Source organism: Myotis yumanensis, unplaced genomic scaffold, assembly GCF_028538775.1.
Source record: "Myotis yumanensis isolate MYYU_CA2020_CCGP unplaced genomic scaffold, mMyoYum1.0.hap1 SCAF_11, whole genome shotgun sequence".
In the NCBI taxonomy this organism is placed as follows: domain Eukaryota; kingdom Metazoa; phylum Chordata; class Mammalia; order Chiroptera; family Vespertilionidae; genus Myotis; species Myotis yumanensis.
The window spans coordinates 69,533,821-69,558,932 of NW_027223762.1; the positions used below are offsets into that span (position 1 = coordinate 69,533,821).

The following is a 25,112-nucleotide window of genomic DNA, read 5'->3' on the forward strand; positions in this document are numbered from 1 at the left end:
ATCACTCAAGAGCCCCCTCTCACAATCCAGGACCCCTCAGGGGATGTCAGAGAGCCAGTTTCGGCCCAATCCCCACAGGCCAAGTGCAAGGGATTCGTGCATCGGGCCTCTAGTAATATAATGGAATAATACCCAGATTAACAGTTGGAAAGAGCCAGAGTCTGAGCAAAGAAAATCTATAATAATAAAAGCGTAATATGCTAATTAGATGGACAGCCGAACCACTTCCTGGCAGAAGCCAAAGCTGCAAGGGCTGAGCCCCTTGTACGAATTTCGTGCACCGAGCCTCTACTGTAGTATAAAGACTCAATAGTTAAGGTGCTACAGACACACGCCCCTGGGCAGGGGAGGAAAGCTGGGGGCAGAGGGGGGTGTGCTGGTTCTAGCGCCCCCTGCTGGCCCACAGCAGCCTGTCCCGGGAGTCCTGTGGTGAGCTTGGTCGTTCAAGCGTGGAAGTGGTGGCACTCGGCCTCTGCTGCCCACCCAGGAGCCCGGGGTGGAGAAACTCAGAGAAAACGCCAGGTTGATCTACCTTTGAAAGCAGGGCTTCCCTAGTGACCTAAAGAATGTGTTTATTTCTAAACATTTGTTGAAATCTTTTGATGGCCAGTGACCATAAAATTATGTTCTCATCACTGTTATAAAGACCTAAGTGTGTGTATTATAAAAACCATTGATGTTTTTAAAATAGATAATTTTTATTGAATTTATTCGTTAATAAAATTATACAGGTATCAGGTATACAATTCTAAAAAAAAAAAAAAGTGGTACTTAGAATTTATCTACACTAATAAAAGAGAAACATGGTAATTGGCGTACGACCGCTACCCTTCCCATTGGCTAATCAGCGTATCCTTATGCAAATTAACTGTCAGCCAAGATGGCGGCCGGCAGCCATGCACTGAAGCGAGCAGGGAGGTTTGCTTCCTCCAGGAACTGCAGACTCCAACGTTCCCCGCCTCACTTGCTGGCCTCTCAACTGCAACTCTAAGCAACTATTACTATGTTGCAAATAAGAAGCTAAACAAAACCGGCTTTCAGTCAGCCCCGGACCACAACATTGTATCCATGTTTTCAGCATGGAGGCCTCAGAGCTAAAGCTGGCCCAAAATAAAAAAAAAGAAAAAAGAAAAAAAGGAGCGGTTGGGAGCTTTTAGTCAACTGCCAGCGGGAAAACAGCCCTCAGCCCCTCAGCCAGCCTGGCCAGGCACCCCAGTGGGGACCCCCACCCTGATCCAGGACACCCTTCAGGGCAAACCAGCCGGCCCCTACCCATGCACCAGGCCTCTATCCTATATAGTAAAAGGGTAATATGCCTCCCGGCACCGGGATCAGCGGAGCAGCGAGGCTCCCGGCACTGGGATCAGCGTGACAGGGGGCAGCGCCCAAACCCCCTGATCAGCCCTGCTCTGTGCCTGATAGGGGGGAGCTCCCCAATCCCCCAATTGCCCTGCGGCTCTGTGTGTGACAGGGTGCAGCGCACCAACCCCCTGATTGGCCCTGCTCTGTGTGTGACAGGGTGCGGCACCCCAACCCGCTGCCCCCCCATGGGCCCTGCTCTGTGTGTGACAGGGTAGAACCATAACCTCTCCATCGGCCCTGCCCTGAGTGTGACAGTGGCGGTGCCCCAACCCCCTGATCGGCCCTGCTCTGTGGGTGATAGAGGGTGGCGCCCCAACCCCCCTCCACGGGCCTTCCTCTGTATGTGACAGGGTAGAGCCATAACCTCCCCATTGGCCCTGCCCTGAGTGTGACAGGGTGCAGCGCCCCAACCCCCTGATCCGCCCTGCTCTGTGTGTGACAGGGGGCGGTGCCCCAGCTCCCCTATCGGCCCTACTCTGTGAGTGACAGCGGGGAGCTCCTCAACCCCCTGATGGGCCCTGCTCTGTGAGTGACAGGGGGCAGTGCCCCAACCCCCTGATTGGCCCTGCTCTGTGAGTGACAGGGGGCAGCGCCCCAACCCCCTGATCGGCCCTGCTCTGTGCGTGACAGGGGTTGGCGCCACAACCTCTCCATTGACCCTGCCTTGAGTGTAACAGGGGGCGGTGCCCCAACCCCCCAATTAGTCTACCCTGAGCATGACTGAGGGTGGCATTGCAACCTCCCGATCCGCCCTGCTCTGTGCATGACAGGGCGGCGCCCCAACTCCCCAATCGGCCCTGCTCTGAGCCTGACCAGGGGCTACACTTAGGGATTGGGCCTGCCCTCTGCCACCCGGGAGCAGGCTTAAGCCAGCAGGTCGTTATCTCCCGAGGGGTCCCAGACTGTGAGAGGGCACAGGCAGGGCTGGGGGACCCCCCCTCCCTAACCCCCCCCCGAGTGCACAAACTTTTGTGCACCGGGCCTCTAATCCTAATTATAGTGTGAGATATTGGTCCAGAATTTAGATTGTGACATTTCAAATCAATGGGGAAAATACGGACTATTTTATACCATAAATGTTACTTCAACCAGATAGCCATCTGGAAAAAATTAAGTTAGACTAATATCTTACACTATAGCTAGAATAAATTCTAAGTGGTCAAAATTGTAAGGGTAAAAAATAAAACAAAATAATTTTCTACATGAAGAGAAAAATTTTTTAACACTTAAAAGAGAAAAAAAATCAGGGGAAAATATTTAAAACTCATATTACAGAGGACTGAGCTACAGAATTATAAAAAAAAATTCTTTACAAATTAAATAAATAGAAAAATGGACAAATAATATGAAGTTTCCAGAAGAGAAATGCAAATGACTTTTTTGAAAATATATATTTTTATTTATTTCAGAGAGGAAAGGAGAGGGAGAGAGAGTTAGAAACATCAATGATGAGAGAGAATCATTGATAGGCTGCCTCCTGCACACCGCCTACTAGGGATCAAGCCTGCAACCCTGGCATGTGCCCTTGACTGGAATAGAACCCGGGACCATTCAGTCCGTAGGCTGATGCTCTGTCCACTGAGCCAAACCAAGTAGGGCATAAATGGCTTTTAAACATATGAAAAGATGTTCAACCTCATTCACAACAAGAAAAGAAATTACAACTAAACTGGGTTACCATTTTCCAGTAATACCAGATTGGTAAAAAAAAAAATAGAAACCAGTCTGTGGGAAGAGAAATACTCTCCTATATTGTTGGTAAGAATTAAGTTAGTACAATCATTATAAAGAACAATTTGTCCGTATCTTTAAATTATAAAAAAAAAATGAGCTATACAATAAAAAAGAGTGCTCAGTAATAAAAAGGAATGAAGTACTGATACATGCTATAATACAGATGAAACTAGAAAACATACTAAGTAAAAAAAAAACAAAAGCCAGTCACCAAAGTCCATGTTGTATGATCCTGTTTACATGAAATGTCCAGAACAGGCAGATCTATAAAGACAGAAAGTAGATTAGTGGTTGCCTAGGGTTGAGGGATTGGAGGAAAATGAGGAGTAACTGCTAATGGCACAGAGTTCCTTTTGGGGTGATATAATTGGATTTATCACACTTCACAGGTGTTGCTTTGTTTACAAATGGAAGGCAAGACCCTCCACCAGCAAAATGATTTCAACTCACTTTATTTGAAAGACTCACTTTATTACAGTGGTCTGGACTGAATATAAAAATGGGCAATGACCACACCACATACAAAAACAGAACTCTGCCACAATCTGCAGCACTCAGCCCAGGACACCAACCCCGAGTCTACCGTAACCAGACCAGAAGCCTACCTGCTACCTAGAAGTCAGACTTGTAGGAAGTCAGAGCACCACCTCCAACAATTGGTCCAGGAAGCCAGACAATACCACCAAACCGCCAGCACTTGATTAGCAACGGACAGCTTTTCTAATTTTTGCTCCTGCTTGCAGCTTAGGACCGACCAGAGGAAGCCAAGTGTGCACCCTAACCAATAACATAGAATGCCTGGCTTCCAGTGACCCCACTGCAAATCCCCTAGGCCAGTGGTTCTCAACCTTCCTAATGCCATGATCCTTTAATACAGTTCCTCATGTTGTGGTGACCCCCAACCATAAAATTATTTTCGTTGCTACTTCATTACTGTAATTTTGCTACTGTTATGAATCGTAATGTAAATATCTGGTATGCAGGATGTATTTTCATTGTTACAAATTGAACATAATTAAAGCATAGTGATTAATCACAAAAACAATATGTAATTATATATGCGTTTTCCGATAGTCTTAGGCGACCCCTGTGAAAGGGTCGTTCGACCCCCAAAGGGGTCGCGACCCGCTGGTTGAGAACCGCTGCCCTAGGCTAACAGCCATCAATCAAGGCACGCCTGAGCCTTCCCTTTTGCTCTTTACAAATCTTTCCCTCTCCTTTGCTTGCCTTTGAGTCTCTGCCAAAATGCAAGTGATGGTGGCCGCCGCACTCGCTACAGCCAGCTCTGGATAGCCTCTCCTTATTCTCCTTCATTGGTCTTGGTTTACCTCCAACTAAAAATCATTGACTTCTACACTTTCAAGGGATGAACTGCAAGGTATTTGATTTATATCTCAATAAAGATGTTTAAAAATAAGCCTTTCCAGTAAAATCTCAGACATCTCATGTAGCAGTATTTCCACCGATGCATCTCCTAGGGCAAGGGAAACAAAGAAAAGATAAACAAATGGGACAACATCAAACTAAAAATACTCTGCACAGCAAAAGAAACCAACAACAAAATGAAAAGGGACCCCACTGACTGGGAGAACATATTCACCAGCGATACATCTGATAAGGGGTTAATTTCCAAAATACCATATATAAAGAATTTATACAACTCAACACCAGGAAGACAAATAATCCAACTAAAACAATAGGTAAAGGACCTGAATAGACACTTCCCAAAGAGGACATACAAATGGCCAAGAGTCATGAAAAAATGCTCACCATCACTAATCATCAAAGAGATGCAAGCGCCCCTGGCCCTGCTCGGCGCGCTCAGCATGGCGGGCGCCTGGCTGCGACCGCTGGCCACGCTGGCCCTGGCCCTGGCGCTGGCCCCGGGGCTGCCCGCAGTCCGGGCCGGGCAGACGCCGCGCCCGGCCGAGAGGGGGCCCCCGGTGCGGCTCTTCACGGAGGAGGAGCTGGCCCACTACCGGGAGGAGGAAGATCAGCCCATCTACATGGCGGTGAAGGGCGTGGTGTTTGATGTCACTTCTGGGAAGGCGTTTTATGGACGAGGAGCCCCCTACAATGCCTTGGCCGGGAAGGACTCCACCAGAGGAGTAGCCAAGATGTCCCTGGATCCTGCAGACCTCACCCATGACACCACGGGCCTCACGGCCGAGGAGCTGAAAGCCCTGGATGACGTCTTCACCAAAGTGTACAGAGCCAAATATCCCATCGTCGGCTACACGGCCCGAAGAATCCTCAACGAGGACAGCAGCCCCAACCTGGACCTCAAGCCCGAAGACCAGCCCCATTTTGACATAAAGGACGAGCTCTGATGTTCTGTCTGTAGGAGCAGGTTCTTGGGAGGGTGAGTCAGAGAGACCCTTGGCTCTCTGGTCACCTGGGTCTGAATAAAGCAGACGTCTGACCGGGACGCCGAATGCCTTTACTGTCCTGGGTCACGTGCTCTGTGCACCTGGGTCTCCTGCCCACACACCAGCCCGGGTGGTAGTAACAGCTTCGTCAGGGTCCCTCTGGGTGGTTGAATTAACCAGTGACTTTCATTTCTTCTTTATTATTTTTCTGTACTTGCCACATTTCTTACTGTGACCATGTTTGCTTTAGAATAAGCACAGAAATAAACTTATTTTCAAAAAAAAAAAGAGATGCAAGCAAAAAGTACATTGATATATCACCTTACACCTGTCAGAATGGCTTCCACCAATCTATAATAATAAAAGCATAATATGCTAATTAGACCAGAAGACCTTCCGGACGAAGCCGGGGCTTCAAGGGAAGTCCGGGTCCCACGTGCCAGAGGGAAGCCGATGCTGTCAGCCAGGGGAAGGAAGGCCTACTCTTGCATGAATTTCATGCATCAGGCCTTTAGTAAATTAATAAACAAGTGTTAGTGAGGTTGTGGAGAAAAGGGAACTGTAGTGCACTGTTGGTGGGAAGGCAGACTGGTGCCGCCACTGTGGAAAACAGTATGGAGTTTCCTCAAAAAATTAAAAATGGCATTCCCATTTGACACAGCAATCCCACTTTTGGGGATCCAGAAACACCAATCAGAAAGAATATATGCGCCCCTATGTTCACAGAAGTGTTATTTACAATAGCTAAGATCTGGAAACTGCCCAAGTGCCCATCAGTAGATGAATGGATTAAAAAGCTGTGGTACATTTATACCGTGGAATACCATGCAGCTGTAAAAAAGAAGGAACTCTTACCCTTTAAGACAGCACGGATTATATGCTAAGTGAAATAAGCCAGTCAGAGAAAGACAAGTATCACATCATCTCACTTATATGTGGAATCTGATGAACAAAATAAACTGACAAACAAAATAGGTGCAGAGGCATGAATATATGGAACAGAGGGACAGATCTCAGAGGGGAAAAGGGTGGGATAAAGTGGGAGGTTCCTGCTTTTCATTATAAACTTTTTTTTTTTTACTTTTATGAACAAAAAATAAGCTACACAGCAGACCTAACAAGCCCAGTCAGGGGATTGCATGGCAGACCCGACAAGCTCAGTGACCAAGAGGAACCACACGGAATAATCTGAAGAGAAATTCCAACTGGGCAGGCCCTGGTGCACAGTCATGTCCCAGGCCCATGGCTTCCTTCGTAAAAGATGTGTTTTTATCTTAAGCCAGCCCTGTCCGTCGATCTTTTGCTTCTAGGATAATATGCCTTTGAAATATCGGAGTAATTTTCTTTTCCAGACCCCTCAGAGGCACAACCACAAAACTTCTCATTATTATCTTGTTGCCGCATACCATTTCTATTTACTGTGAATGTTAGCTATCCTTACCCACCAATGTAAAAGAAGTATGTGTTTCTGTTCAAAAACAAAATTCAACTGCCCTGGTTGGTGTGCCTAAGTTGATTGCATGTCATCCTGTGCATCTAAAGGTGGCTGGTTCGAGTCCTGGTCAGGGCACCTGTCCCAGTTTCAGGTTCAATCCCTGGTAGGGGGCATGCAGGAGGCAGCCAATGGATGTCTCTCTCTCTCTCTCTCTCTCTCTCTGTCTCTCTCTCTCCCTCCTCTATCTTCCTTTCTCTCTAAAAAAATTTAAAATAAAAAAAATCAACTGTAAATTTGAAAATAGAATTGTCTTTATTAAGCAATTCATGAATCTAGCAACTAGAAGGGCTTTCAGGGGGTTGTACAAAATGAAAGGTTTTTAGAGGAAGAAGGGCAGGGAGGGCAAGGGAGCTAAGTGGCAAAAGAAAAGAAAAGATGTGGGGGTGAGGCTGACACCTTCTCTTTGGGGGAAGAGAACCGGAGGGTTTTTATCATGCAGATTGCCTCCTCTTTCCGTGGGGGAAGGAGAAGACCCCTGTGACAGGTTACCTCCCTGGTATTGACCAGGAAACTCCAGGCTGGTTGATAAGATTATGTTTCTGGGAGAGGTTGAAATTACAATTAGATCAGGTATTAAATCTAGCCTTGGTAGCATCGGCTTTTAGCATAAGTGACACCCTTTGGGGCGTGTGGTTTTCTCTTTAACACTCTCCATTTTACTTTTTATCCAATCCTAGAGTTTTCCCGAATGCTTTCTCCTGCCTCCTTAATGTACCACCAATAGGTTTCATGTAACCTTCCTTCCAATTTCTCCTTTGGTTCTAAATGTATAAAAACAAGGGCTCAACCGCCATTCTCCGGAGCACTTCCTCAATCCGTCAACATCTTGCTTCCAGGCATGTCCTTGGTTGTTGGCTTAAATAAACTCATAAAATTTTTCTGTACATTTTGACTTGCTTTTGTTGACACTTTTATAAAATCACATACACACATTACTTTGATTAAAAAATAAATAGAAGAGCTACAGAAAGTAAGGCAGAGAAGCTGGTGTGGCGGGATTGATGGCTCCCCATCCAAAGTCAAGCTCTGAGGCTCCATGGAGGGAAATAAAGGTGGGGGACTGTGAGACCCTTCTGGGCAGGTTGGGGCCTGTGTAGGAGGCAGAAGCAGCCGGCAGATTGCTAGGGCATGATATTGTGATTTATAATAAGAAATACATTTATTGCCTTCTTGCAGCTAGCACAGAGCTAAATCCTTGGACGTCCTAAATGTTGAAAGCAATAAAGCTGCTACTGTTATGTTAATGAGGTGTCTTTTGGAGGTACCCAAGGATGGGGGCTGGTTGCCAGGGTAGCCAATCATGGGATTGGAGGGTTGGAACTTTCTCCCACCCTCTGACTCCAGGGTGAAGAGAGGGGCTGGAGGTTGAATCAATCACCCATGGCCAATGATTTAATCAACCATGACTGGGGAAGAAGGCCCTAGAAAGGCCCAATGCAGCGGTTCTCAACCTGTGGGTTTTGACCCCTTTGGGAGTCGAATGACCCTTTCACAGGGGTCACCTAAGACCGTCGGAAAACACATATATAATTACATATTGTTTTTGTGATTAATCACTATGCTTTATTATGTTCAATGTGTAACAATGAACATGAGGAACTGTATTAAAGGGTCGCGGCATCAGGAAGGTTGAGAACCACTGGCCCAATGGAAGAGGCTTCTGAGATCGGTGAGCATGTGGAGATTTGGGGAGAGTGGCCTATGAGCTCCGAGGAGGTGCCCGCCTTCCCCAGACCTTTGCGTCTCTTCTATCGGCTGCTCCTGAGTTACATCCTTTAAGGGTAAACAGTGATCTAGGATGTAAATGTTCCTCTGAGTTCTGTGAGCCCTTTTAGCAAATTAACAAAACCTGAGGAAGGGGTCTTGGGAACCTCCAATCTGCAGCCAGTCAGACAGAACAACAGGTAACAATCTGGGCTCTCGACTGACTTCTGAAGTGGGGGACAGTTTTGCAGGACCGAGCCCTTAACCTGCGGGTTCTGACGCTATCTCCAGGTAGACAGTTTTGAAATTAGGTTGAATTGTAGGATACCCAGCTGGTGTTCGAAGAATTGTTTTTGGTATGGGGTACCAGAACCCATTTAAGGGGGTAAAATAGGAGGGAACTATTGGAGTTGATCTTGCTTCTCCATCATGCTTCACTACCTTGGAATAAACAGTGTTGCCTACACCTGACCTGGTCCAGGTCTCCCCAGGTGTCCAATCAAGCCAGCACAGAAACCCTGTGCTTTGGAGAAAGAGAAGCAGGTGGCAACTGACTAACCTCCCTTACTCTCTCCCTCCTAGAACAAATGATTATCTGACTCCCAGGACTCTCTTGCCTCAGGACACCCCTATATGGCTCGGCTTCAGCACCCATTTGGGCTGACACGGTAGGTATGTGCTTTCATAGCTGCCTGCAAAACAACACCCCAGTGGCAAATGGGTTTGTTGCAGAAGACCGGAGCAAAAACCAAGCCACGCTTAGAGAAAGGGGGTTACATTTTATTATTTAATTCTGCACAGGCCCAGAGAAAAATGTGCCTTTCAAATTCTGAGCCCCCCCAACATAAAGGAAACTCTGTCTATTTATACTTTTTCCAGTCCTCTGTCTCCCAAATTTGGAATGAGACTTCCGGGCCTTCTGAGAAAGAAGGCCTGTGTGCTGGGAAGGGGCCATTCGACCATATCGCAAGGCCTGGCCTGGTGCCAGCACTGACAACTCTGTCTGGAGCACAGTTTATGGCCTCTCTGGAATGGGAGCAGTCTTATTTTCCTTATTATTTAAGCAAGCAAGTGTTTACAGAAGCCAAAATAGCAGGGTTAAAATTTCAAACAGCAGTTTTTATATAAGATGGATGCTTCAGGTTCACAGATTAAAATTACTATACGTTTAAAGAGCAAGCACTGCCCTGGCTGGGTGGCTCATTCGGCTGGAGAGTCATCCATACAACAAAAAGTTTCAGGTTTAGTTCCCAGTCAGGGAACATACATAGGTTTTGAGTTCGATCCTTGGGAGGCAACCAATCAATGTTTCTCTCTCTCTCCTTTCCTCTCTTGGTCTCAAATCAATAAATATATTCTTGGGTGATGATCAAACAAATACATCTATATATATAAAAGCCTAAGCCACTGAACGACAAGTTGACAGGTCACTATGATGCGCACTGACCACCAGGGGGCAGACGCTCAACACCAGAGCTACTCCCTGGTGATGAGTGCACTCCCATGGTGGGAGTGCTGCTCAGCTGACTGACCCATCCCTGCAGCCCAGCCCACCAGCCCAGCAGCAGCCACTCACTCCCTCAGTGGTCCTGTAGGTCCAATCTCCGGAGAACAGGCCAGGCACCAACGGACCTGCACCATCAGCACGATCCTGACAGCGCTGCTGGCCTCCTGGAAGTTGGCCTCAACACTGCGGCTGCTTCCCCTCTTTAGACACTCCACAAGGAGGAAATGATATAAAAGCAGCTACCAGGCACCAGGGGGCTCCCTACAACCTGCACGAACATCAGTGGGATGGATCCGGATCCCCTGCTGGCAAGGGCGTCCCACCACCTGCCCGGAGGGTCAATCGCGTCCCAGCCACCCCCCTTGGGATGGTCACCAGATGCAGGGCTCATGCTGGTGAGCACCATTGCAGTGGTGGGAGCACACAGCAGGCACAGCAAGGCCAGGATAAGCAGGAGCAGCAGGCATCATTGGACTGTGGGTTTCAAGATCCCTGCAGGCCACCCTGAGGGACTCCACCTGTGCATGAATTCCTGCACCAGGCCTCTAGGAAAGAGAGAAGAAAGAAAGGAAGAAAGAAAGAAAGAAAGAAAGAAAGAAAGAAAGAAAGAAAGAAAGAAAGAAAGAAAGAAGAAAGGAAGAAGCACTTCAAAAGGAAAATAAAGAGTAGGTTTCATCAAAAACAACTATTAGCAGAGACTAAATACATTTAAATTAACTTAATTTTTAAAATTTAAGGAAAAGCCCCAGCCAGATAGAGCTCAATGGATAGAGCGTTGGCCCTCAGACTGAAGGGACCTGGGTTCGATTCCAGTCAAGGGCATGTACCTGGGTCGCAGGCTCCATCCCGGCCCCAGTCAGGGCACATGTAGGAGGCAACCAATCGATGTGTCTCTCTCACATCAATGTTTCTCTCTGTCTCTCCCTCTCCCTTCCATTCTGTCTAAAAATTAATGGAAAACAAATCCTCTAGTGAGGATTAACAAAGAAATTATTATTTCTATGAGAAGCAGATGCCACAGCGACAGGGACATGGGCACTTCCTTCCTAGAGGTTTATATTTCTAAGGGATGGCTGCCTGATCTTTGGGGGAAAACACATTTCCGGGTTGTAAAGCTGACAAAGGCTAACTCGGGAGGAGGTTTATGAAATGTATATTACATTAATTAGCACATTAAAATGTATATATAGTGTATCCCTTCAGGCATATGTGCTTCACTCGGTGGGCCATCCTTCCCAATGCAAACTGCAAAATGTTTAGCATCCTTTGCCCCACCACAAAATATCAGTGATGGCCAACTCACCTCCAGCATGTGGCAACAAAAGAAAGAGAGTGAGGCGGGAGGGAGAGAAGAAAACTGTCCTCGAAGGTTTTCAAATTCCTCCTGGAAGGGATGATGCCCAGCTCAGGTGGCCAACTCACCTGGACTCGTTCAGAAAGTTCCCCTTTAACTTTCCTGATTTTAGCCTTGAAAGTTCCATGTTCCAGAAAACCCATCAACTCCAGGCAAACCAGCACTGTTGGTCACCCCAACCCCCACCACACACATGTGTGTGCACTCACACACACTCATCATCATCAAATTATGTGCATGTGGCACTGGGTTTGGACTCAGGTCGATCCCTCACCAGCTCTGGGACTCAGCAAGTGTCTTTACAGCTTTGGTTGGGAGCTCTTTTGTCTGTTCCATGGAATCGTGCATCCGCACTGGTGTGACAACCAGCACCAAATCAACCTCCTCTGGGAACTCAGGCCTCAGTTCCCAGACCAATTTTCATTTCTCTCCTCTCAGATTAGCTTATTGTGCCCAAGTGTTACTATATCCGGATCCCGTTGTGAGCGGTTGGCAGGTAGGAGGTGCTTGGCAAGGATTGGTTAATAGCTGTTTAATTAATCCCCTAACTCACTCGTGCCTCCGTCAGAGCTGCCACTGTGACGTCCCAGCGCTTCTTGTTGGCTTTCCTGGACTGAGTGTTTTCTCAGGATGACTGTCACCACGGACACAAGTGACCCCCACTTACTGGTGGACGTGTTCCCAGTGGGAGCTGCGTGAGCCTGCACCAGGGGTGTAATTTCAGGACTTTATTCACCCAAGTGTTCCCACCGGGGGCTCCTAACCAGTGCTCAGTCTCTTTCCCTTGTGCCAGTGAAACGTGCTCATGAGGTCTTCTCGGTCATTTCTCCTCGGTGGGAAACCCGCCGCTGGATTCAGCCTTGAGAGGGTCTTGGAAGGCAGAGGGTGGGGAGACCAAGAAGGAAGTGGCCCTGGAGAAGGTCAAGGGCATCAGTGGTCATAATCAGGTTCCCTGGGCACCTGACACAGAAGGTGACTTCCTCACACTGTCTCCTGGTTCACACCCTGAGTCTGTAACCTGTGCACACGTGTAGTTGGCTGTTGTCCCCAACTAAACTTTATGACTCAGCCGTTCCTGAGGGCAGAGACTCTGATATAGTGCTGAACACAGACTGGTTGCTTAAAAAAATTTTGCTTGCCGAAACCGGTTTGGCTCAGTGGATAGAGCGTCGGCCTGCGGACTGAAAGGTCCCAGGTTCGATTCCGGTCAAGGGCATGTACCTGGGTTGCGGGCACTTCCCCAGTAGGAGATGTGCAGGAGGCAGCTGATCGGTGTTTCTCTCTCATCGATGTTTCTAACTCTCTATCTCTCTCCCTTCCTCTCTGTAAAAAAATCAATAAAATATATTTAAAAAAAAAATTTTTGCTTAAAAGGATAATTGTTCCAGAATGACACTCTGCAGTGATACCACACAGTTGATAGAATGGGACATTAATTACTTTTATAGAATACACCCCCCAGAATTAAGTAATTTACTAACAGAGACATGGTCAGTGTCCCTCAGGCAGCTTCAACTGTGAACCACTGTGAGTGCCCCAAGCAAGGGAATCGTTCCGCTGAGTTGGGGGAAGTTGGGGGTTGAAGGTTCTGTGGTCCAGGAAAGGAAAGGAGGTGAACTTAGATGACAGAGAGACTGACGTAGGATTAAACTAATGCTGCAAAGTTACCAAGTGCCTCTCCTGAAACTACTCTACCCAGCAGATGGGGCTGGCCACCATCAAATTTACCTCATCAAATTTTTCAATTAAATTTGAAACTATTATTTTTTATCAGAAATCAATAACAGAGTTGCCAGGTAAAATATCATATGCCCAAATGTGTTCCAAATATTGTATGAGACTTATACCTTAAAGAATTGTTCATTTTTGCCCTCACTCAGTTGGTTGGACAAAGCCCTGTACTCCAAAAGATTGCAACCAAAAGACTGCAGATTTGATCATACCAGAGGCAACTGATTCATGTTTCTCTCAAATCGATGTTTCTCTCTCTCTCTCTCTCTCTCTCTCTCTCTCTCTCTCTCTCTCTCCATTCCGCTTTCTCTGACATCAATTAAGAGAAAACATATCCTTTCATGAGAATTTTAAAAAACATGGTCATTATTTATCTCGAATTCAAATGTAACTGAGCTATCCGTGTGGTCTTTTTAATCCTCACTCGAGGATATGTTTTTATTGAATTTTAGAGAGAGAATCATTGATCAGTTGCCTCCTGTACACGCCCCGACTGGGGACTGAATCAACAACTTAGCTATGTGCCCTGATTGGGAATCGAACACACAACCTTTTGGTGCATGCAATGACGCTCCAACCAACTGAGACACCAGCCAGGGCAGCTATCTGTGTTTTTATTTGCTAAATCTGGCCATGCTAGTCAATGAGATGTAGGATTCATTTCACTGAAATCCAAGAATTCCACCTTACCTTCATGGAAATACCTTTAAAGAGACACAACCCTTAACTTGCACATACACACATCAGACCACAAGATGCAGAGAATCGCTCTTCCTTTAATGTATGTCATGTTATTTTGACAACCTTCAGGACAAACTCAGATTCTCAGTTATAAGCGCATTGGTTCATTTTATCTGTGGAGCAGATGAGGCCTCCTGCATGAGATGACCTTGGGTTTGATCTGAAGTGTTAGAAGCCGTGTCTCTTGAAGTATTTGGCTCGTGCAAGGACATCATTGCAGAAGTCACAGCCCAGGTCCTGGCTGCTTCTGACATAGCTGGGCCCTCCGACGTAGGCACAGAGCCCCCCTGCAAGGGCGAGACGGGTTAATGCTGACCCCACAGCCCTCAATGCTTCAGGGTGCTCAGCAGTCAACTTAGATTCCCTTCCTCGTGCTCACTGGAAGCAGTGAGGTCAGGGGGAATCTGGCACCTGTGTTACATTGGTCCCTATTGTTCCCTGCCATATAGCGCCGACCCTGGGCTCCCCCTACCTCTCAGGCACTGGTCCGGGCTCCAGGTCGGGAACCTCCTCTGGATGTCTTTGATTCTAACAGTCAGGACCTCAGTCATCTGGGACAGCTGCGACTCGCTGATCCAGGTAGTAGGGGCATAGTGGCCAGTGTCCTAGAGGGGAGCGGGCAGAGGAGAAGCCAGGTGAGCCGGGTAGGCGGGTGATGTGGCTTCCTACTGTCAGTGCTTTCTCATGTCCCTTCCCTTTCTCTCCTCTTCCTGTGGAAGAACGAAGGCCACTTTCCGTCTCCTTGGGGACAAGCAGTAAAGCGACAAGATTTGGACAAAGGAAGGAAGGAGCAGACAGGTGCCCGCTGCCTGCTGCCCTCCTTCAACACCGCAACCACAAACCCTCCAACAGCTCAGAAAGGGTTTCCTATCCGGACTTGTAATTATCCTTCCAGACAATCTGAAGGTCTAAAGGTACCACTAACTTTTGTTCCACATCCCTGGTTGCCATTCCATATGTGTTTCACCGTAGTTAGAAGAAGTATCTGACTCAGGGAAATTCTTTCTTCATCTTTAAAGGAGATGGACTCATCCTTTTCCCAAGAAAGCACAAGGTTTTACAAAGGAGGCAGAGCAGGGTGGCTGGGATGATGCAGCCCTCAACCACCCAGGCTGTCCTTGGTCCCAGGCTGCGTTTTCCGGCTGCCCTGTGACTTTACAGCAATGACAACCTTCTCATAAACTCACTTTCTCATCGGCCCAAATTCACCGGACTATTGGATACTTTTAAATTGTATGGTGCTATACAAAGTACTAATGGGAAGCCAACTTAAAGTTCATTGAGGGCCGAAACCGGTTTGGCTCAGTGGGTAGAGCATCGGCCTGTGGACTAAAAGGTCCCAGGTTCGATTCCGGCCAAGGGCATGTACCTGGGTTGTGGGCACATCCCCAGTAGGAGATGTGCAGGAGGCAGCTGATCGATGTTTCTCTCTCATCGATGTTTCTAACTCTCTATCTCTCTCCCTTCCTCTCTGTAAAAAATCAATAAAATATATTTTTTTAAAAAGTTCTAAAGTTCATTGAGGAATACTTTTTCCTAAAAGTTTAAGCAGTGACTGCACTACTGACAGGTTTCTCAACAACTATCACAATGTGACATGTAATAGAAAAGACTGTGGTCCCATCATCTCCCCTGCCGTCACCCGTTCTCCCCCACAGTTAATTCCACAGCAGGTTAATGATGACCAGCGCCCTGAAGTCTATCAGGCAGATTCCTGCAAAAATAAAACTTGAGGCCCTGGCCGGGTCGCTCAGTTGGCGAGAGTGTTGTACCGATACGTCAAGGTTGCCGGTTTGATCCATGGTCAGGGCACATACAAGAATCAACCAATGACTGCGTAAGTAAGTGGAATAGCAAATCAATGTTTCTCGCTCTCTCCCTTTCTCTCTCTCTCTCTAAAAAAAATTCAATAAGTAAAAAGTTGTTCTAAAAAGCATGTGACCTTCAGAACTAAGAACTGTGTGGAAAGACAGGGATAAAGGAATTTGTATTTGCTGAGAATCTACTTTTTCACATTATTTCATTGAATCTTCATAACAATTCTGAGGATGGCATTTTCTAGGTGAGGAAACTGTGGCCCAGGGAGATTAAATGCTTTATCCAAGGTCATGTGGTTACGAAATAGCAGAGCAAGGATTCGATCTATGTATTTCTCTTGCAGAGCCTCACCAGAAACCCAGAATAGGGTACCAATGATGACACCCTGGACATAGCTAACTTACTTGGAAAAGGAATTGTGGCTCAAAATGAAGCAGAAATGGTGCTGCTCGTCCCTCTCAGGCAGAGAGCCTGCGGGGCTGCCCCAGGAGTACCATCTGCACAACAAATCCCAAGGTGCCCTTTTGGAGCTGTGCCAGGCAGCACAGTGGCCACCTGGAGGGTTACCTGCACCACCCTGACTCCATCATCCACATTGCCAGCCTGGACCAGAAGGTTGCCGCCAGGATACCCCCTGGACACGACACCAGCGATCACTGCAGGATCCACACAGTACTTTTGGCCAACTGTGCGCATCATGGGTTGATATCTCAGGAGGTACGGCATATCGATCTCAGCCAGCCTCTCAGAAGCACGGACTCCTACAGCAAACACAGAAGGAAGGTGTGGCTTGGTGTGACTTACACCGAAATGGGAGCTCAAAAGGAGAGAGAAAATGCACGCCAAGCCTCTGGGCAGCAGCTGAGGACTGAGAAGCCCGAGTTCCGGTCTGAGACCTCTGGTGGCCATTCCTGGAACTGAGATTAAGTTCTCCTTTGAGCCTGAGTTGGCATCCCGGGAGGCAGTGTCCTTTGTGGCCACCATCACCTCAGCTGGGGCAGCTCGCCTCCTCCCAGAGAATCTCATGAGCACAGGAAGCACTGGCCCCATCCTAAGCATCCAAACAGACTTGCCCGGTTAAATGCACGCCCATCAGCTACAAGAAGCACATGATGTGAGGGAGGAATTCTCCCACACCCTTCCTTGGAGAGCTTTCCTGACAGGCGTGCTCACGCTAGCCCACCTTTCCACCCTACAGTGACTCCCAGCAATCATGCGGGCTTAACGCTTTAGGAAATACCAGAGTGCTGGGCAAAGTGAAAACCAAGCCCACTTCCCCCGGCAGCCCACCTAACCTTCTCAGCACTTCTGTGGTTTCAAAAGCACCCTTGTGCACATGACGGACCAGGGTTCGCAACAACACTGTAACGTAGGTACTATTATCCCCCATTTCAGCAGAGGCTCGGGGGAGCTAAGGGACTTCAGAGCCAGCACTCAACAACGTCTTTGGACTCTATGTCCAGTGCTCTTTCCACCACCCCGTAGGGTGGGACTGTGGGAAACAGTGGGGACCAAAAGGGTATGTTGAGAGGATCAAAACCTGTAGGGAATGCCTCCCTTGCCTGAAGGAATCACTTTCTGAGAGGAAGGAAGAGCAGGAGGGGGGCGAGGTGGACAATGAGGTTCTAGCTACCACAGTAGTTCAGGCCTCGGCGTCTTCCAATCCCACAAGATGCCCCGGGCGTGTCGAGGGTTCGGATGTTTCCGTAGCATCCCCAGTTGCCACTTTCAGATGAGTCTACAAATTGAGAAAATGTCAACCTAAGACATTGAACTAGAGCAGTTCTGGTCATCCTTCTGCCCGTGAATGCAGCGACATGAATAAACACAGCTGTACTGAAATCTGTGACAACAAGTTCACTCCGCAATGGAAACCCTCCTGCAATTTACAGTACAGTGACTAAGAAATCATCACAGAACCTCCTGGGTACTAAATCCTCACCTCAGATCCTGCAGAGGAACTGCTGGCGCATGTCTCCTTGCAAAGCTCTGGGGTTGTCCAAAGCTGTTGAGTGGGTGTCTTGGGGTCAAATCAGAGATTGTGCATTTTGTAAGCTAGGTCTTATCTTCATTGTGTGTGAACTCTCAGCACTTCTCCCTCCCACACCCCTAACTTGTTGGTCTGTGAGATACTATGTTTGCTCTGGAGAAACATATATAAAGCGTGGCCTCCCTGGGCTCTCAGCGCAGACCCCGAGCAAAGGGACTGCTGGTAAGTGTGACTTGGGGCTGGCTTCCCTGCTCTCGGCGCACAGCTGCGTGGGTGCTTACAACCGCAGACGAGGAGGGCACGTGGTGAGGTTCGAGGCCTCGTCTCCACGTAGGGCTCCCTCCTTCCACTTCCCTCTCTCTCTCTCTCTGACCTTTTTTCTCACTTTCTTTAACTACCACTCACTCCTGGCACTGAAGGGGAGGAGAAATTTTACACAAAGACCACTAAGGAAAAGCGTGTTCCCGAGAATTCACCACGCACATCGGAAGGAGGGCACACGCGCCAGTGTAAGATACCTACAGGTGGCAAGAAATTGCCCCTTGAGATCATCATCCCACTGTTATAAGCCTGTAAGGACTTCTTATTAGATTACTCTTTTTGATGTGCTTTATTCTTTCATGAAAGTAGCTTATATCGTTAAATCTTAATGAGTGCAGATCTATTGCTTATGATCATATGTGTTCTGCATGTTTACTAAATGTGGTTTAAGGTTCTCTTCTAAGACCTTTATAGGGTTGAATCTGAGAATACTAGTATTTTGGAGTACATACTTCTACTCTTAAAATATTTGATGAATAATCTAAGAGAAATGAAAAAATGAAATGACATGGTCTTTCATGAGTATACTCAAAACTAAATGAGTCAATGTGCCCATTTTTATGTTTTAATAAGGACACCCTACTTTTGTAATTGGTGACAAATACCCTTCATAGTAGCTAGTTGTGTCATTCATTGCTCCCTGCTTCCTAGACGCTCCCTAACCACATCACATGTCCCTCCAAGATCCTTATACTGCATTTCCAAAATTCCTTATAGGAATTTAAAAATATGTGTTGAATGAATAGGTCACCAAATAAGTGAATGAATGTAAGACTGACCCCATCTGAGAAATCTGTAGAATTTAGAGCCAGAGAAAGAACATGCTTTTCTTGAGGAACTATGCTTCCTCCCTTTATTTCTCTAATAGCATGTACTTTTCCCTTTTTGCCCAGCTACAAGGAAACAGGACCAAATCTGAAGTGCTAGCATTGCAACTATGTCCGCCTCGATGGTTAGCTTAGTCACATCCCCTGGACTCCCTCAATGCTAGTTTTCTACTGAGTTACATTTGTCTTATCGTTGTAAGCCGGCTCAACCCTCCCATGGAAATATATGCTCGATTAATTAATTCAACAAGTACTTCTGGTGGAAGGGTTTCTGTAGAGAAATGATGAGCAGTTACCAATGGCAACACCGTGCGACCGCCCCCGCCTTCGGGAGAAGCCCTCCTCCTGTCATCTGTGGGCCCGAGAGAGGCTGCTCCTCAGCCCGTTACTCCTCCGGGAGCTGGCGGACAGCTTAGGAAAAATAACATTTCCACTGCAGTTTCACGTATCCGAGTACCACTAGGACCCTGTGCGAATCCTTCCATCTCCAAGGTCATTTGGGGAAATGAAACACACTCACCGGTGAGGGCAAGGAGGCCCAGAAGCAGCCACAGCACAGACATACTGATGATCCGACGCCACGGTCCTAAAGTGATTTTAAAATACAAGTCAGCTGCAAGATGTGAAAATATCAATTGGCGCCATAACAGCATGCAATGTTCCTACGGACAGGTGTGGGGAAAGGAGAACCAGTTTCCCCAGGAACTAAGAATATCAATGACTTGGATCATAATGAAAAAAGCAAAAGCAGGACGCCAGTCCACCCATCCTCTCCATTGGCTTAAAATGACGAGACGCCTGCTCGGCCCACAGGGACCAGGATGCCTTGGCCTCAGCCGGATCATGGTGCCCTGACTCCCGACCCCGAACGGCAAGTTTCTGACGCATGTGCCCGGTCCCAGTAGCCTCGTTATTATCAAAAGATAATGTGAAAAGGAGAGAACTTGTGTCCGTGTTCCTCTTCATTGGGTTCCTCCTTCAGGTGAGAGGAAAGGTCACTCTCCCCTCGGTGTCTCGGATCATATTCTTTGCTTTGGTTGTCAGACGGCGCCGTAAGACATCGCCCACCGCTCTAAGCCCAGCCTGGGGTTCAGACCCCCTTGGCCCCTTGAGCCACAGTGCCATTCCCACTCTGTAAAACTCCTGGGCAGGAGCAAGCCCGGCCAGGGGCATGGAGAGACAGGCTACTTCCACCACAAGCTGAGTCCCCGTGAAGGCAGGCCCTGGGCAGGGGTCCGGGAGTGGACCCGAAGTGCTCACTGCAGGGGAGACCTGACAGTGGTCACCGTCGAGCACTGGCCTCGCACTTGCTCTCATGCACTTTCTCTTTCATCCCAACATTCCTCCAATCACCGTTCACATGTCCAAAGAGCCTGGTTCCCCCACCAGCTGCCAAACGAATACACCAACGTCAGGCAGCCTAGTTTCCTAGTTTGCCGTTGACCCTGGGGAGTGCTGGTGGAGCAGCCACCTACCCCCACTCCCCCCCCCCCCACAGCTCCTCCCACTGCAGGCGTTCCCACTGCAGGCGTTCCCATGGCCTCCCTAGGGCGGCTGAGCATGGCTACCTGTCATTTCGAATCATTACTATCATTACAGGTCAGAGTGTGCATTTAAACGCAGCATTCGTCACTTTCATCATGATTTCTCGTCTCTTTTGTGTCAAGGTTGTTCTTATGGGTGGTTCCTTGCAAACACCCAGAGAGATTACGTCTCAAGACAAAGGAGAGACTGTGCGGTGGGTGCTAGACTCTTTGGTGGGGGGATCACTTTGTAAGTCCAACCACTACAGTGTCCACCTGAAAATGCTATCACATTGGATGTCAACTATAATGGGAAATTTTTTAAAATTCAAAACTAAAAAGATGAAGGAGTAGTGAGGAAGACATCTGAGTGAAGGGCTCTTACACGGAGGGGTTGTGTGCCCCTCAGACTCGCCATTCGGTCTTCTTCCCTGCAGCGTTGAGATGCGCTGCCTGATTCCCTGGAGTTGAGCAGGGAATGTCATGCTGAGTCCCAACCCCAAGAGGATACGGGGACTGGAGTTTTGGCTGGGTCTGCAGGAACTCTCTGTTCAATCACCCAACGGGAGTCATTTATTCAGCACCACTGACCGAAAGAGGACACTCAGTCCCGGAGACAGAGGGGAGAAAGAGCTCCTTCCACGAGGAAAAGCTCAGAGAAAGTTTATTTTTACAGAGACTTCCCCCTGGCTTTATGGAAAGAACCCTGAGAAAAAAGCACTGCTCGCATCCAGATGCTTCCCCCAGGGCATTTTGCTGCTTTTATCCAGATGCTACACTCAGGCATTTTGCTACTTTTCTAGGGGAAAAAACAAACGAAACAAAAAATAACAGCACTTCCTCTTGGAAACCGGAGTGGAAGAATGGGAAGAAAGTCCCTCATTCTCCAAGCCTAAGGAAATGTCTGTTGAGAAAGCACTTGAATGAAAAGTCTAGGTCAGTGGTCAGCAAACTGCGGCTCAGCAAACCGCGGCTCGCGAGCCACATGCGGATCTTTGGCCCCTGGAGTGTGGCTCTTCCACAAAATACCGACTTCTGCACATGGGCCATGAAGTTTCAATCGCACTGCACATGTGTGCCCGCACGTGGTATTTTGTGGAAGAGCCACACTCAAGGGGCCAAAGAGCCACATGTGGCTCGCAAGCCGTGGTTTGCCCGCCACGGGTCTAGGCAAATGCACAATTACTTGTCAACAGGCTGGAGCAGCAGGTCTGCTGGGCACCCTGGAGACTGACACCCTGAGCCTCCCTCAGGGACAGTTCAAGTTCACTGCTCTCTCCACCCTGTCCTCTGCAACTCCCACCGCATCGTTTAGGTGTGTCAGGCGTAACGAGCTAGTTCTTCCTCCCTTAAATAGTTGTTTTGGGAAAAGTAGGAATAAAGCCCTTTGGTCTTTAGTTCCCCCACCATGAGCCCCTCATCTTGTTCCATGAATTCTCTCTGAGATCTTCTCCCTAAACCTGGATCCACAGTCACCTGGTCCGGAGGGAGGGTCCTCAGCAGCCTGCAGTGTGCACTGTGGTGACACCCTGCGTGCGGTGCCGGGAGATGGAGGTGCCTGTGCCCCACTGTGGCCCCACTTGGTCCTGGAGAGCTGAGAACTGCTGTGCCCGTCCGCCTCGGGCATGGTCTCCTGCTCCGCGTTGCATTGCTACCTGGGTTTGTGGCCACCTCGTCTTGTTGCTTGCTCGCTGTGTGCTGATAGGCCTTCCCATCAATCACATCTCAGTCCCATACCCGCTCTCCCACCCTTCCACTCGCTCCTCACACACACAACACCCCGGCCCATTGCCTCAGACACTAGGCACCAACAGGCCTCACATTAGTGACAGTCATGCCGGTGGGGCTCAGTTGTTTGAGCGTCGTCCCGTGCACCGAAGGGTCACCCGTTTGATTCCCAGTCAGGGCACATCCCCAGGTTGCAGGTTCATTCCAGCAGCGGGAGGTAACTAATCGATGTTTCTCTTTCACACTGATGTTTCTCTCTCTCTCTCTCTCTCTCTCTCTCTCTCTCTCTCTCTCTCTCTCTCCCCTTCTCTCTCTAAAACTAATAAAACATATTTTAAAATATTTTTTAAATCTTCATTAAAAATATTAATGACAGTCACAAATATAACATGTCTCTGCCACTAGGATCACATATCCTTGAGAAAAATCTAACATTTTAAAGTAAAATAGAGGCTCCTTTTAAACACACTTTTTGCAGAGTTGCATGTTCACATGGTCTGTGAAAATACGATTTACTGAATTTGGATTGTGGGCCCAGAAGAGCTCAGAGGTTCCATCGCTTCTCTTCACACCCTGCAGGCAAAGCCTCCCTGCGCGGAGCGAGACCAGAAGGGCGCTGCCCCTGTGCCGCTTCCTCCCTTTGCCCATTGGCAACTGCCAGGCTGAGAGCTCCGGGAAGGGGAAGGCAAGGGAAAGCCTTCTCTCCGGGTGCCAGGACTGTCCCAGGAATATCCTCTCGTGAACAGAGGTCAAGTCCAAGAGGCCACACCTCTCTGTTCCATTCAAGGCTCCTGGAGCCTGTCCTTCCTCTTACCCTGTCAAGCTTAAGCTGTTAGACATGTCAGTCGACCTCTGTCCCTTCACAGCTTCCAGAAAAAGCAGGACTGTTATAGAACCATCACTCCAGCTTTATGGGCTAACGCACCTTGGCAGGGGTGAGCCTGAGGGTGGAGGAGAGATGACCCTCTGGCAAAATACAAACGCCTCGTCCTTGGGCTTTGAATTAACAAACAAGACACCCATGTGGCCTGTACAGCTGTGCTAAGTGCACACACATTTCTGTTCCCCAGCCTGCGTTTTGCAGATGCTCACAAACCTGAAAGTACATACTGACATTAAAACAAATCTAAATTTGTATAAGTATTGTAATGGGCAGGAAAAAATTAAGCTATCGCACATAATCTTTTATAACTTGGGTTTTCCATGCAAGTTCCTTTAGTTTTATCTGACTTCTACTTTTCTTGTTTCCTCGGCAGCAAAGACACAATCATATCGATCGATCGATCGACATAGACTGGACTTTCCGTCCTAGACAAGCCTGAGCACAGACGGCAGACTGACGGCTGCACACTCACCTGTCTTCACTCCGCTCTCGTCCTCAGAGGCAGGCCCGCCGCCAGCGCTTTATATGCCATCTCTGTCCTGCTTCCTCTTTTAAGTGTTGACTCCATCCTATTATGAAAAGATTTATGGCTAAGCCTAACAAATTATAGTAATGGCCATGGTAATTACAAACACTTTGAACTTATATAAGGTCTTCTATTCAAGAATGCCCTGACGTTTTTGCAAACATTAACCAATTAGTTTCTTACCACACCTCAGAGGGCAGATCCTAATTGTAGGTTCACTTTTTTACTTTCAGGACCAACAGTTTCTGGGAATGGAGTCAGGTAAGAAGAAAGGGAGGGAAAGAGGAAAGGAGGGAGGGAGGGAGGGAGGGAGGGAGGGAGTGAGGGAGGGAGATGAAATTGGAATGTCAGAAACTCTTATTCTTGGTCTGTATTTCAGGCAAGTGGAGCCACACCTGAGGCTGGATGACGCTCTTTTATGTAACCCAGTACCCACAGCTTGTTCTTAACTGTCTGCCTCAATAAATGCTTCAGGAGGGTTTATATGAAGTTTCCAGGAAGGACCCTGCCCCCGATGTCCCAGGGATGAGTTTCATACCTAAGGGGGAGCCCCTTTATCACCACACCTTGTGAGCCCAGCTCTACTGATCGGCTGGATGTTCCCCAAACACAGCCCCTCCTCTTGCTCTCCGCCTCCCATAGGCTCTTCCCTGGGACTGAAGTGCCCTTAGGGACAGGGACTGTGTCTCATAGTCTTTATAGCCCCAGCACCTAGCACCCTGCCTGACACATACTAGGTACGCAATAACCCATGAGATGAATGACTAACTTCTTTATAATGTCTCCCCGCCCCCACCCAGGCACCGCTGGAATGTAATGTAAGGCCGAGCACTGAACTTGCCTGTGCACGTATGACCGATCCCCAGAGTGTGGCATGATGTGGGTATTCAGGAAACATGTCAATTGAATCAGTCAATGCACGAAGAATTTCTACAGCCTCGCCCAGCGGGATTCGGCTGTGTTTCCCAGCGCTGGGTCCAGGGTAGGGTTGGCCTCCTCATGTTCCATGCTGCCCTCTAGATTATTCTATCCCAGCACCAATGACACTTGCTTTTGTCTTTTATTTCTTTCCAGTCTGAAGACAACTTGAGAACAAGGACTGAGTCTTCTTTTCCCGTTTCCCCTGACTGGCACCTAAGAGGTATTCGATAAGCGTTTGTGGAATTAATTAATTAATAATTAATTAAAGGAAACTTATGACTTTCAGGAGGTCACTGATTTGACATCGCATTCTCTGCCTGTGGCTGAGCTGCTGAGGCCACAGAGGCCACTGTGAGCAGATGCCCAGACCCAGGGAGCCGGAACGTTACATTTGGGCCCGGGTGTGAGAATGCTGGTCTCCTCTATTGTTGGCAGAGGTGGGATACAAAGTAGAGAAACAGTGTACCCCATTACAATCCTTATCCCCACCAAAAAATGGAACACTTTCTCCTCATTGTTTTTTCACTAGGCCTAGCACACACCCATGACCACTAGAAAGTATTGCTGTGGGAAGAAGC

The 25,112-nt window shown here is 48.0% G+C and overlaps 1 protein-coding gene and 1 pseudogene across 1 annotated transcript; one reads left to right on the forward strand and one right to left on the reverse strand.

The window, feature by feature from the left end:
• Positions 1–4,922: 4,922 nt before the first annotated feature.
• Positions 4,923–5,540, forward strand: LOC139019545 (neudesin pseudogene; annotated as a pseudogene).
• An 8,625-nt stretch (positions 5,541–14,165) lies between these two features.
• Positions 14,166–23,645, reverse strand: LYG1 (lysozyme g1). The gene is made up of 6 exons (XM_070428545.1): positions 23,560–23,645; positions 19,474–19,539; positions 17,449–17,553; positions 16,383–16,576; positions 14,470–14,602; positions 14,166–14,284 (listed from the first exon to the last, which is right to left on the reverse strand). The coding sequence occupies exons 2-6, from the start codon at positions 19,514–19,516 to the stop codon at positions 14,166–14,168; spliced, it is 594 nt and encodes a 197-aa protein (XP_070284646.1). The 5' UTR covers positions 19,517–19,539; positions 23,560–23,645.
• Between the last annotated feature and the right edge of the window lie 1,467 nt (positions 23,646–25,112).